The sequence below is a fragment of the Prionailurus bengalensis genome, chromosome X (assembly GCF_016509475.1).
Source record: "Prionailurus bengalensis isolate Pbe53 chromosome X, Fcat_Pben_1.1_paternal_pri, whole genome shotgun sequence".
Taxonomy (NCBI): Eukaryota; Metazoa; Chordata; class Mammalia; order Carnivora; family Felidae; genus Prionailurus; species Prionailurus bengalensis.
In genome coordinates this window covers 19,230,839-19,244,399 of record NC_057361.1, presented here as the reverse complement: position 1 = coordinate 19,244,399, position 13,561 = coordinate 19,230,839, and the positions used below count along the sequence as shown (strand labels likewise).

Below are 13,561 nucleotides of genomic sequence, written 5' to 3'. Positions count from 1 at the left end.
CCGCTTTGACCTTCATTTCTGCATGCAAGAAAACAGAAATAACATACCACATGAATCAAATGAGTTTTATTAGAATTGAGCATTAACACATAGGTGAAGTGTCTGGCACTTGGTGGATGCTCAAAAGATGAAAATTTTCTCCTCGTATTGTCTGAGCTGCACATTTTTTTCTTACACCTCTCCTTCATCTCTATTCTTCTGGTTGACTAGTTTACATCCTCTCTTAGCCTAAGAATGGCAAGGTGTCCATGGGTACTTTTGGTGGCCTTCTAGTTGAAAATGTCTCTATCAGAGTTTGTATTCATTCCTGTCTCAGTCTACATCTCTACAAAGCCACGCCAGATATTCTACTGACCCCATATTCCCACATACTTAGTGGGAGCTCGATTTAGATGTTCATTCCCATTCTAAAATCAGTATATCCCAAGCTAAATGCCGTAAGTCTCCTTGTCACATTCCTCACACTATATAAATTCCTTCTCTGTCTTTACTGTTGCTCTTCATGTTATCACTGCTGAACTTTCAATATTATTTGATCCCTCCATCGGCCCCCAATCCATATCCAGTAAGCAGTTATACTTTTTGATGTTTTCATGAGATGGCATGTGTTATAGGAATGAGCACAGATGATTCCTTTGTCTGCAAGCTCTGAGTCCAACACTTAGAAGTTATATGGTCCTTGGGAAAATGCATGACCTCTTTGAGCATACTTTTTATTTTTAATCTGTGAAAATTGAATACTTATACCTATTTCATGGACTTCTTGTTGGTGATGTGAATGTTCTCTTTGAGCTAGGAAATGATGATATATAAATGAACAGATAGGTAGAGAGGGAGAGAATTTGCAGTACTTCTTCCTGTCCCTCCCATGGTACTGCTTCTTTCAATCAGTCAGTTAGGATGTATCTGTCTAGCCTGGTGAAACAGCCTCGTATCCAATGTCCTTGCCTCTACTCTATCACCTATCTAAAACATCATATTAACTTCCTCAATTTAAAACAGCATTTCAGTAGCTCCTCATTGCCCATGAAATTAAGTCCAAACTCATTCTCCCATGGACTTTAGGGAAAAGCATTGAGGGAAGAAAAGTAATATTTATTGAGCATTTACTCTATATGAGGCATCATGCAGAGTAGGGTTGAATCCAGGATTCAAACTCTCTTGCTTAACTCTAAAATCCATAGATATCTCACTGCTTTATGACAGTGTAGAATTATATGGTATTATTACCCATATATTATTACCCATTACCAGGAGCTTCATTTGAACCAAACTTAACGAGTTTGTGAGTATTGGGAATAAAGTAGGTAACCTTCAAGTATTCTTTTCTAATTTCAACGTTCCAGACAATAACAGGATTTTAGCTTAATATATGAAAGTGTCAACCTGAGCAAATGGGAGGACTTAACTGTCAATCGGGACACTAATTGTAGTGGACAATATTAGGTGGCCTTTGCCTGTCTTTGTAAAATCAGTGATGCTTACCCAAAAAACTGTGTAATAAGTCTCTAAACTAATTACGTTGTGAAACAGTACACAAACATTATTAAGTTAAAAAAAAGTTAAATTATAGGGTTGTTTGAATTTCCTTTGTAAAATCTTTGGCAGTGGTGTGCCTGGTCCTACGGATGGCTGGTTCTGGGCAGAGGTTTCTGTGAAGTCTGTGAACTGAAAGAAGTCACCAAATTCTATATGTCCTTGTATTTGCTACTGAGCAGCTGCAAGAACAAAATAATGTAAGTGAAATGGGTATCCCAGCCTTTGTCCCATAGGAAGGAGGCAAACAAAGCCACTCTATGATCAGGTATCCATCACTATGTGTTAGTGACTTTTGGGGGGCAAACTTTGTCAGATGTAAGGAAGAAGCTGAGGATAATTAGCTGCAAGACATGACCTGGTGGCAAATGGTTTCAGAACAGGTGTCACTTGAAATGAAGGAACATGGCTACTATGGATGATGTTGGGAAACTGAGAGAGAAACCTAATGCTGTACCTACAGATATTTTCATTTTTTCAAGATTCATTATGGAGTGACTTGACCACTGATGTTTCAAACTAAATTATTATAAAGCTGTATACATGATTTAAGAACTTCCCTTCTCTCAAATGCCGACATACAAAGACTTACATAAACTCTCACACTCATAAGGGATACTGATAAAGTAGGGGAGTTGGAGTGCATTTAATTTCTCGAGAGTTCGGTTCTTGTGAAATTTTTGTTGCCTTGCAGAAGACAGGCCTGGATGGATGTAGAAAGTCCTATGAGTCAAAACATTCTCATTCCATTCCATTCTTGTAAAATAAAACTACAGCATTTTGTTTCATCATTTTTTCTCTATCAGTGTAAAATCATAGGTTGTATGATGAGAGTAAGTCTACAATCCAAGGTGATAATTTTACATATAAGGAAACCAAGGAGGGTTTTGTATGTAAGGATAATTGGTTGATAGGGTCCTGTCACTATCTAACAATAGAACCAAACCCAGGATAGAAACTTGAGGTTCTCAGTCCATGGGGCTCTTATTACAGTGATACTTGGCCTCTTCAGACGAGGTCCTTGCTTTGGGTCGCAGCTTCTTAGGATTACCAAAAGGACCTATATTACACTTTTGAATTCTGTCAAAGAGGTAAATGTTGGCAAATATATTAGTGTATATATAGTATGCATTTCCTAGCTGAGAAACCCAGGATATAAGATCTGTCTTGTCTTTTTAGAGAGGCCTCAGGCAAAAACAGTTAATCATACTCCATCTTTAAGGCCTGATAGGGAATACCTTTGCTACCACCTTCATGCCTCTGTGGAATTCAGCTCCTCCATTTATTCTCTGAAGTCACTGATTTCAAGCCTGCTGTCTCTGGAGATGTAGAACCTTTGACTGAAGGTTTAAATGGATGAGTTCAGGTTCATGAGTATTATGCCCTGGTTACTGCAGCCACTGGTGTCCTTTACCATGGAGTGGTGCTCAGGGAGGCACAACTTGATTTGGAGGACCCTACTGCTGCAAGGGAGTTTCAGTTTCTAATCTGTACTCAATGAAAAAGCCTCTGCTGTCTGTCTCCCAACTCCCTTGTTTTTCCTCGTGCGTGTGCATGCACACACGTATGCATACTCTTTCTCTTTTGTCCTGTGTGTGTGTGTGTGTGTGTGTGTGTGTGTGTCCGTCTCCGTCTCCCTTGGGATCTCTCCCTGGATGTCTCTCTTCAGGATAGACATGGTAATTCACTCATTTTTTGGGTTGTCTCAGGGTCAAACAGCACAGCATGTAAAAGGCTGTCTGTAGTAATGTATGTAGGGATCCAGGCTGTGCTGTTTGATATGATAGCTCCTAAGTAATTGTGGCTATTTAGCATGTGAAATGTGACCAGTGCTGCATATCGAAATAATATTTTGGCTATATTGTATTAAAAATATTCAATCACTAATAAAGTATAGTATTAAAAGTAATTTCACCTATTTATTTTTACTTTTGTAATGTGGCTGCTACAAAAGATAAAATTGTATATGTGGCTAATATTTATTTTTATTACTCTTTTAAATGTTTATTTACTTATTCTGAGAGAGGGAGAGTGAGAGAGTGCGAGCGTGCATGCTCAAGCAGGGGAGGGGCAGAGAGAGAGAGAGGGAGAAGAGAAAGAATCCCAAGCAGGCTCTGTGCTGTCAGCAGAGACTCCGACGCCGGGTTCAGTTTCATGAAATGTGAGATTATGACCTGAGCCAAAATCAAGAGGTTGATTAACGAACCTAGCTACCCAGGTACTTCAGTTTTTATTATTTTTAAAATTACAGTGTTATCAACTGTAGCTACCCTGTCATACATTTGATTCTCAGACCTTAGTCTTCTTATAGCTGAAAATGTGTACCCTTTTACCAACCTCTCCCTATTTTCTCTTGTCCTTGGCAGCCACTTTTCTACTCTGTTTTTATGAGCTGGTTTGTTTGTTTTTTGGGGTTTTTTTGTTTTGTTTTGTTTTGGGTTTTTTTTTTTTTTTGGTTTTAGATTCCAGATATAAGTGATACCATGTAATATTTGTCTTTTTCCTATTTTATTTAGATTGGACAGTGCTGATTTAAGGTTGTTGTTTTTTAAATTACATCCAGGTTAGTTAGCATATAGTGCAACAATAATTTCAGGAGTAGATTTCTTAATGCCCCTTACCCATTGAGCCCATCCCCCCTCCCACAACCCCTCCAGCAACCCTCTGTTCTGTGTATTCAAGAGTCTCTTATGTTTTGTCCCCCTTCCTGTCTTTATATTCTTTTTGCTTCCCTTCCCTTATGTTCATCTGTTTTATCTCTTAAAGTCCTCATATGAGTGAAGTCCTATGATATTTGTCTTTCTCTGACTAATTTCGCTTAGCATAATGCCGGCTAGTTCCATCCACGTAGTTGCAAATGGCAAGATTTCATTCTTTTTGATTGCCAAGTAACACTCCATTGTATGCATATATACCATATCTTCTTTGTCCGTTCATCCATGAATGGACATTTGGGCTCTTTCCATACGTTGGCTATTGTTGGTAGTGCTGCTATAGACATTGGGGTGAATGTGCCCCTTCAAAACAGCACACCTGTATCTGTTGGATAAGTAGTAGTACAAGTGCTGGATTGTAGGGTAGTTCTGTTTTTAATTTTTTGAGGAACCTCCATACTGTTTTCCAGAGCAGCTGTACCAGCTTGCATTCCCACCAACAGTGTAAGAGGGTTCCCATTTCTCCATATCTGTGCCAGCATCTGTAGTTGCCTGATTTGTTGATTTTAACCACTCTGACTGGTGTGAGGTGGTATCTCAGTATGGTTTTGATTTGTATTTCCCTGATGATGAGTGACGTTGATCATCTTTTATGTGTCTGTTGCCCATCTGGTTGTCTTCTTTGGAAAAGTGTCTATTCATGTCTTCTGCCCATTTCTTCACTGGATTATTTGTTTTTCGGGTGTTGAGTTTGGTAAGTTCTTGATGGATTTTGCATACTAACCCTTTATCAGATATGTCATTTGCAAATATCTTTTCCCATTCCCTCGGTTGCCTTTTAGTTGTGTTGATTGTTTCCTTTGCAGTGTAGAAGCTTTTTATCTTGATATTGGGGTCCCATTAGTTCATTTTTGCTTTTAATTCCCTTGCCTTTGGAGATGCATCGAGCAAGAAATTGCTATGGCTGAGGTCAAAGAGGTTGTTGCCTGCTTTCTCCTCTAGGGTTTTGATGGTTTCCTGTCTCACGTTCAGGTCCTTTATCCATTTTGAGTTTGTTTTTGTGAATGGTGTAAGAAAGTGGTCTAGTTTCATCCTTCTGCATGTTGCTGTCCTGTTCTCCCAGCACCATTTGCTAAAGAGACTGTCTTTTTTCCACTGGATACTCTTTGCTGCTTTGTCAAAGATTAGCTGGCCACACTTTTGTGGGTCCAATTCTGGAGTCTTTTTTCTCTTCCATTGGTCTATGTGTCTGTTTTTGTGCTATTACCATGCCACTTGATGATTACAGCTTTGTAGTAGAGGCTGAAGTCTGGGATTGTGATGCCTCCCACTTTGGTCTTCTTCAATATTACTTTGGGTCTTCGTGGTCTTTTGTGGTTTCATACAAATTTTAGGATTGCTTGTTCTAGCTTCGAGAAGAATGCTGGTGCAGTTTTGATTGGGATTGCATTGAATGTGTAGATTGCTTTGGGTAGTATTGACATTTAAAATTTTTTTTTAATGTTTATCCATCCCTGAGACAATGCGAGAGACAGAGTGCAAGCAGTGGAGGGGCAGACAGAGGGAGACACAGAATCTGAAGTGGGATCCAGGCTCTGAGCTGTCAGCCCAGAGCCCGACGCGGGGCTCAAACTCACGAGCCATGAGATCATGACCTGAGCCAAAGTCGGACGCTCAACCGACTGAGCCATTCAGGCGCCCCAGTATTGACATTTTAACCATATTTATTCTTCCATTCCATGAGCATGGAATGTTTTTCCATTTCTTTGTGTCTTCTTCATTTTCCTTTGTAAGTTTTCTATAGTTTGCAGCATACAGATCTTTTATATCTTTGGTTAGGTTTATTCCTAGATATTTTTATGGTTCTTGGAGCAATTGTAAGTGGGATTGATTTCTTGATTTCTCTTTCTGTTGCTTCATTATTGGTGTACAGAAATGCAACCAGTTTCTGTACATTGATTTTGTACCCTGCGACTTTGCTGAATTCATGTATTCAGCTGGAAAACCTTTGAAAATATTTACTACACTACATTTTCTGAATTGAGTCCTAATCCTTTCTTCAGCTATGTCTAATCTTCTGTTTAATTTATGCAGAGCTTTTAAAAAAAAATCAGTGACTATTTTTTGTTGATAATCTACAGTATTTGCTTCTTTGTTTATAAGTCCCTGCTCAAATATCACCTTATTTATGAGATGTTCATTAATAAGTGGCATAAGGTAATACCCCTATAACCCCTACACTTCACATGTGCACACACAAGGGTCCTCCTTATCTGTGCTGCCCTGATTAATTTTTTCTCCTGCAACACATATCACCATCTAGCATAATATATATTTTCTTGTTAATTGTATTTCTCTATGCCCCCTCCTCCACACACATTGGTAACTTAAGCCACATGAATATAGGAACTTTATCTATTTGAGTGCACTGTGGCTTTCTTAGTGTTTGGTACATAGTAGGAACTCAGTGAATCATCATTGAATGAATGAGTCCTATAACTCATTTTATATCTACTTACTTTATAACCTACAGGCAATGTCCAATATGATAGCTACCAGCTTCCATATGACTCTTGAACACTTCAAATGTGGTTAGTCCGAATTAAGATGTGCTTTAAATATGAAATATACACGGGATTTCAAACAATTTATAGAAAAAAAGGATTTTTAAAAATTAAAGTAAAACATTAAACTACTGAAATTAATTTCACCTATTTCTTTTCCTTTTTGATGTGAACATTTAATTACCTTTAAAATTATATAGGTGACTCATACTCATGGTTTACATCATGTTTATATTGGACAGTGTGGTTGTAAACTCATAACAGGCCGTCTATAGGTTTTTCTCCAAGTTCTTTGTGTGTTAATCCTCTTGTTTATAGTATCTGCTGGTCTTGATATAGTTGCAGATTTCATCTCTATTTTTAGTTTCTTTTTATTTTTTTAAGTCTATTTATTTTGAGGGGGGAAAGAGAGAGCGTGCATGATTGGGGGAGGGGCAGAGAGAGAGAGCTAGAGGGAGAGAGAGAGAGAATCTCAAGCAGGCCCTGCACTGTCAGCCCGAACCATGAGATCATGACCCAAACCGAAATCAAGAGTTGGAGGCTTAACTGACTGAGCCACCCAGGCACCCCACACCTATATTTTTAAACTTGTTAGTTCATTTTAAGCGGAGGTTGTTGTTGTTGTTGTTGTTGTTTAGGAGGAATCTTGTGGCCTGGGTTATTTCTGCAGATGGTTTGTATTTTTTTCCTGCTAGGCTTTCTAGGCTGTGTAGGGTGTCGATAGCCAGGTACAATTGTTTATGTTAATTTACTGTCTTGGAGGTTCCTAGGCTAAGTTTGGGGTTAGTAGATTCTACCTATGTGGGGCTCCATCATAGGAATTTAATTTCACTCTAAAGATTTATTGTCATTTCACTGGGTAGATAGGTGGAGAATTTTTATTTCTCATTCACTAGGATTAGTCTTTCTAGTGTCTCAATCATAATCCCAGTTCTCAGTTCTAGTGTTCCACCTTGAGTGAACAAATCTGTTATCAGCCTTACATATGTGTGCATTAAAATCAAGATCCTCCTATCATTGGGCTAGTACTGTGTCCAGAGCTCTACAAAAATCAGCATGTACTTCTAGAATTCTGGCTCTCAGGAAGCTCTTCAATTCTGGCTCCTGAAGAGTTCACATTTTTTGAAGTCAACTCTATATTAAAATGTATTAGGTTTATCCAAGATCATTGGGTTTTATAGGAAGAGTTCCTGTATTAGCCAAGTAAAGTCATTTTGCTGGAATCTGAAATCATAATTTCTTTAACCTTTGTTCTTTGATAGACTTTAGATTGTTCAGTTATTCAATATGTAAAAAATGCTGCTATGGGCATTCTTACATGCACATTTTTCAATGTATGTCTGTGTCTTATGGAGAATTCTTATATTTTTGTCTTAGAGATAAATTCATAGAAATAAAATTGTTGAATCAAAAGAAATAAACGCAAGGCAATGTCTTATAGAGAAATGAACAGACACATAGATTAGGGGAACAGAATAGAGAGTCCAGAAAGTGACTCACACAAGTATATCCAACTGATTTTTGTTAATGAAAAAAGCAATTCACTGGAGGAATGATGATCTTTTTAGTAAATCATGTTGTACATTTGGATCTATCCATAGATCAGAAAATAAACCTCAACCTAAGCCTCACACCTTGCACCAGAATTAACTCAGAATGGATCATAGATCTAAATGTTAACTATAAAACTTAAAAAAATAAATGTAAAGTATAAAACTTTTAAATTTTCATAGGAAAATGCAGGAGGAAATATTTATAATTTTGGTTCAGCAGAATTTTTAGGCATGACACCAAAAGTGCAATCCATAAGAGAAAATAAAAAAGACAAATTGGTCTTTATCAAAAGTTTTAAACTTTTACTCTGTAAGGGAATGTATTAAGAGGATGAAAAGACAAGCTACTGACTAAGAAATTTCACAAGTAACATATTTGACATAGGACTTATATCCACCATATATATGAATCGCTTTAAACTCAACAATAAGATCATATTCCCATTGGAAAATATGCAAAAAAGGTGACCAGACATTTAACCAGAGAGGATATACAGAGGGTAAATGAGCACATAAAAATATGTTCAGGGACATTAGGCATTAGGTAAATGCAAATAAAAGGCATGATATCAGTGCACATTAATCAGAAAGACTAAAACAGAAGATAGTGACAACACCAAATGCTGGCAGGATGTGAAAAAACTGGATCTGACATAGATTGTTGATGGAAATGTAAAATGCCACAACCCTCTGAAAACAGTGCAGCAGTTTCTTATAAAGTTATGCTATTTACATGTCATAGGACCCAGTAATCACAATTGTGAAATTGTGCACACGAATATTCATGGCAGCTTTATTTGTAATAGCCCCATACTGGAAATAACCCAGATGCCCTTTGATGGGTGAATGGGTGAAGAAACTTGTTCACCCATATAATGAGGATATAACTCAGCCATGAAGAGAGACCAATTTTTGATACCCACAAAAACTTGGATGGATCTTTAGGGCATTATGCTGAGTCAAGAAAAAAGCCAATCTCACGAGATTATATAGTGTATGATTCCATTTATATAATACTCTCAGAATAACAAAATGATAGTGATGGAGAATTGATCATTGGTGGTCGGGTTAGAATGGGAAGACATGAAACTATAAGGGGGATATGATTGGGGAGTTTTTGTGGTGATGGAACATTTCTGTATCCTGATTGTGGTAGTGGTTACGTGAATCTATACAGGTGAAAAACTTTCATAGTACTACGCACCAAAAACACAGATGAATACATGTAAAAACTAAAGATATTTAAATAAGGCCTATAATTGAGTTAATAGTATTGTACCAATGTCAATTTCCTGGTTTTGATATTTTAGTATGACTATGTAAGATGTTATCATTGGGGAAAGGTAGGAGAAACTATCATAGGAATACTTTACTATGTTTTTCAGTTCTTGGGGTTCTTAAATTATTTCCAGGTAAAAGGTTTTAAAAAGGTATAAAAATTTCAAAACTATTAATACAGATTGCCAAATTAGTCTTTGAAAAGATCATATCTATTTTTCTTGCATGCTAATAGTATTCCCAGCGGCTCTCTATAAATTTAGCATACTTGGTATTTGTTATGTATTTATCAATATCTGAAGTCATGCTGTTGTTTTCTTATTTGATTAGTTTCTGTTTTTCTGTTTTTTTCAAAGTTTCCTTGTTTTGAGAGACAGAGAGAGCATGAGGAGGTGCAGAGAGAGAAGGAGAGAGAGAATCCCAAGTAGGCTTCATGCTATCATCACAGAGCCCAACGTGAGGCTCGATGCCACAAACCATGAAATTATGACCTGAGCCAAAACCAAGAGTCAGATGTCTGACCGGCTCAGCCACCCAGGCACCCCTGTCTCTTTTTCATAAAGTCAGGGGTAATGTCTCATACAGTTCTCTGTTCTTAGTGACCCACAAAAGTACTTGGCATAAAATGGGTCCTAGATTAATGTATTTTGTGGTTTTAGTTTATTATTTTGAGAGAGACAGAGAGCATGTAAATTGGAGAGGGTCAGAGAGAGTGAGAGAGAGAGAGAAAGAAAGAGAGAATGAACCCCAAGCAGGGTCGGTGCTGTCAGCACAGAGCCTGAGGCAGGACTTGAACCCACTAGCTGTGAGATCATGACCTGAGCTGAAAATACCAGTCGAATGTTTAACGACTGAGCCCCCTAGGCCCCCCAGATGAATGTATTTTGAATGAATGAATGAATGAATGAATGGAGATAAAATAGCTTAATTGACTCTAGTATTAGTGAGATGGAAAAACATTTTTTTTAATTGGCCATTGTAGTTTTTCTTTTGTTGATTGACCATTAATGTTATGTGCCCTTTTTTTTTCAATTGGGGGATATTTATCATTTTAAGAATTATTTATATGTGAAAATATTTATCCCTTGTCATTTTTCAAAGATTTTCGTGGCATCCATTTTGTTATTTTTGTTCATTTTTTCTTCTAAATTTAAAAAACTAATATTATGAAGCTAAATGTTTTTTGGTCACTAGCCCTCGTTGGGTTGCTACGGCACTGTCGCAAACATTAGGCTTCACGGCTGACGCAAGAAAGGAGGGCGTGGGCTCAGGCGCACAGAGGCCGGACGCTTGCGTCATCCCATGCTCCTCTGCGTGTTGGCCGCACGCTAACAGTCAGACGGGAGCCGTGCTCTGGCCCCCCGAGGGGAAAACAGTGTTTTTCGTGGAGTTGGGGTCCCGAAGCTTTGTGCGTGGGCAGTCTTGGACCTGGCCACACTGAGATAAGGAAGCCTCCTCAGCTGGTATTGATGCCAAATATGACTTTTTAGCGTATTAAAATGGCCGCGTCCCAAAACGCCATCCCTTCCTTGTCGGAATGCCAGTGCCTCATCTGTGTGGAAATCTTAATCGAGCCCGTAACTCTGCCTTGTAACCACACACTCTGTAATCAATGTTTCCAGTCAACTATCGAAAAGGCAAGTTTATGCTGTCCTTTCTGTCGCCGCCGGATCTCTTCGTGGACCCGGTACCATGCCCGAAGAAATTCTCTTGTCAACCTGGAACTGTGGCAGATAATTCAAAAACACTATCCAGAAGAATGCAGGCTTAGAATGTCTGGGCAGAAATCAGAGGAGATGGTTGATGACTTTAAGCCAGTTCGCTTATTAAGTAAGCCCGGGGAATTGAGAAAAGAATATGAAGAGGAGGTAAGCAAGATGGAGGCAGAGCGACGAGCCATTGAAGAAAATGAAGAAAAATTGAGTAAAGAATACATACAGAGATTATTGGCAGAAGACGAAGAGGAGGAAAGACGGCAGTCACGAAAAAGGCAAAGAGAGCTGGCGGAACAACTGAAAAGTGATGAAGAACTAGCAAGAAAGCTAAGCTTTAATCTTAATTACTGTGACAGAAAGGACTTGGCTTCTCCTTTGAATTCCACAAAACCTGGTACGGTCACAGCCAAGTCTCCAAAGAAAAGTAAGAAGAGAAACACCAACACTGGAGATATTCAGACATACTTCTCACCTAAATTTCAGTTTGGGTCAACATCACGGTCTGAAGTTGCCCAAGAAAGCAGGAATATCTCCATGTCCAAGGAAACTGACAATACTGTCATAAAAAGCCCTGTGTGGCAAGATACAGTAAGTGAAGAAGATATGCCAACAGTTTTTCCACAACTATCCATGGACATTCAAGAACAGGCTGCACAGTCTTCAGTAGAGTCACCTGTACCTCAGTTGCATGACAACGGTAGAGAATGGTGCCTTCAACAAAAAATTAAAATGACACGAAGCAATCGTGATAAAGAGTTACGTGTCCTAAATAACAAGGGACCTGAAGCCAGAGTTCCCTGCTTTGGAGAAACAGAGAGTGCATGCACTGTATCAGGTATGACACAGATAATTGAAAGTAACAAAGTTGACACAGAAAATGAAGACGATTGCCTACTGATCAGTGAAGATATTTCCAAAGGAAAAAACCAGGAATCTTTGTTTGAAGCAGTCACGGGTCCATGCATTTCTGCAAAAAGAAAGAAAATGTTCCCCAAAGCTTCCTCAGCTCCAGAGGAAACAGAAATCAACGTTACCGAGAATGTCATAGATTTGGAATGCTTGCCTTCTGAGAGAAATAAACAGGAAGAGCAGGACTGGTTTTTTGCATATCAGCTTCAGCAAGAAATAGACAAAGAACAAATGAAACCCAACCGGCAAAAAGGGTCCCCAGATGAATATCAGCTACGTCCTATATCTTCACTTCCAGACAAATTGCGAAGTGGGCAGAGGAAGTATTCCAAAGACCAGAAGTTCAAAAAACAGACTGATAGAGAGCATTTAAAATCTCGGAGAGGCTCAGAAAATGAAAACTGACAGCCATCTCTTAAGATCCAGTTGAAACATTCAGTTAATGTTAACAGGAGAAAGCTACCAAATCCTTCTACAGATAATTGTAATGTATCTAAAAGGGCTCATTCCCTACCATCTAGTAAGTCACAGACAAGTATTTTTCAGATGTGTCAGAGGTATGGAAAGTAATGTGTGAGTAAAGGGAGTCTTTTGTAATCTAGTAAAGCTGGATTGTGATCATCTCTTTTTGGTCGGAGAGTCTTTATAAATTGTTTCATTAATTCTGCTCTGTGGTCACATTCCCTGTCCTTAATAAAAGGACTGTGTTGGGGCGCCTGGGTGGCTCAGTCGGTTAAGCGGCCGACTTTGGCTCAGGTCATGATTTCGCGGTCCGTGAGTTCGAGCCCCGCGTCGGGCTCTGTGCTGACAGCTCAGAGCCTGGAGCCTGCTTCAGATTCTGTGTCTCCCTCTCTCTGACCCTTCCCCGTTCATGCTCTGTCTCTCTCTGTCTCAAAAATAAATAACGTTAAAAAAAATTTAAAAAAAAAGGACTGTGTGATTATGAGGGAGGAATATACACATGCGTTTCTGCCAAACTCAGTGGTAATCAGGAGTCCCAATCTTTTCCTTTTAAATAACTGTGATGTACTAAGTTTGACAATCCTTATGAATATAAAAATGCCTTGGCGAACTCCCGAGAAATCTTCAAGTGCCATTTTCTTTCCAAAAAATGCATGCTTTTTGGCCTTTGCTTCTTTCCCTTTTTATCCTAGCTAGTAATCAAAGCAAGATTATAATACTATACCAAGTAGTTAGGAATCCAGGCAGGGTAAGTTCTCCTGCTACTTTCCCATATATTTGCAGAACGCTTGAAACGTATCTTCCACAACACCAAAGGAATCTAGTTTTCAGTTTGACTTGAATTATTTTAAGCATTATAGCAATTTCTTCCATTTAAAATGGTATATGAT

General features: G+C 38.6%; 1 protein-coding gene across 1 annotated transcript; it reads left to right on the top strand.

Annotated features, from left to right (window-relative positions):
• The first annotated feature begins 10,876 nt into the window (after window positions 1–10,876).
• LOC122476876 (E3 ubiquitin-protein ligase RNF168-like) lies at window positions 10,877–12,832 on the top strand. The gene is given in 1 exon segment (XM_043569756.1): window positions 10,877–12,832. A coding segment is annotated over 1 exon segment (1,695 nt). The 5' UTR covers window positions 10,877–11,084; the 3' UTR covers window positions 12,780–12,832.
• The last annotated feature ends 729 nt before the right edge of the window (window positions 12,833–13,561 follow it).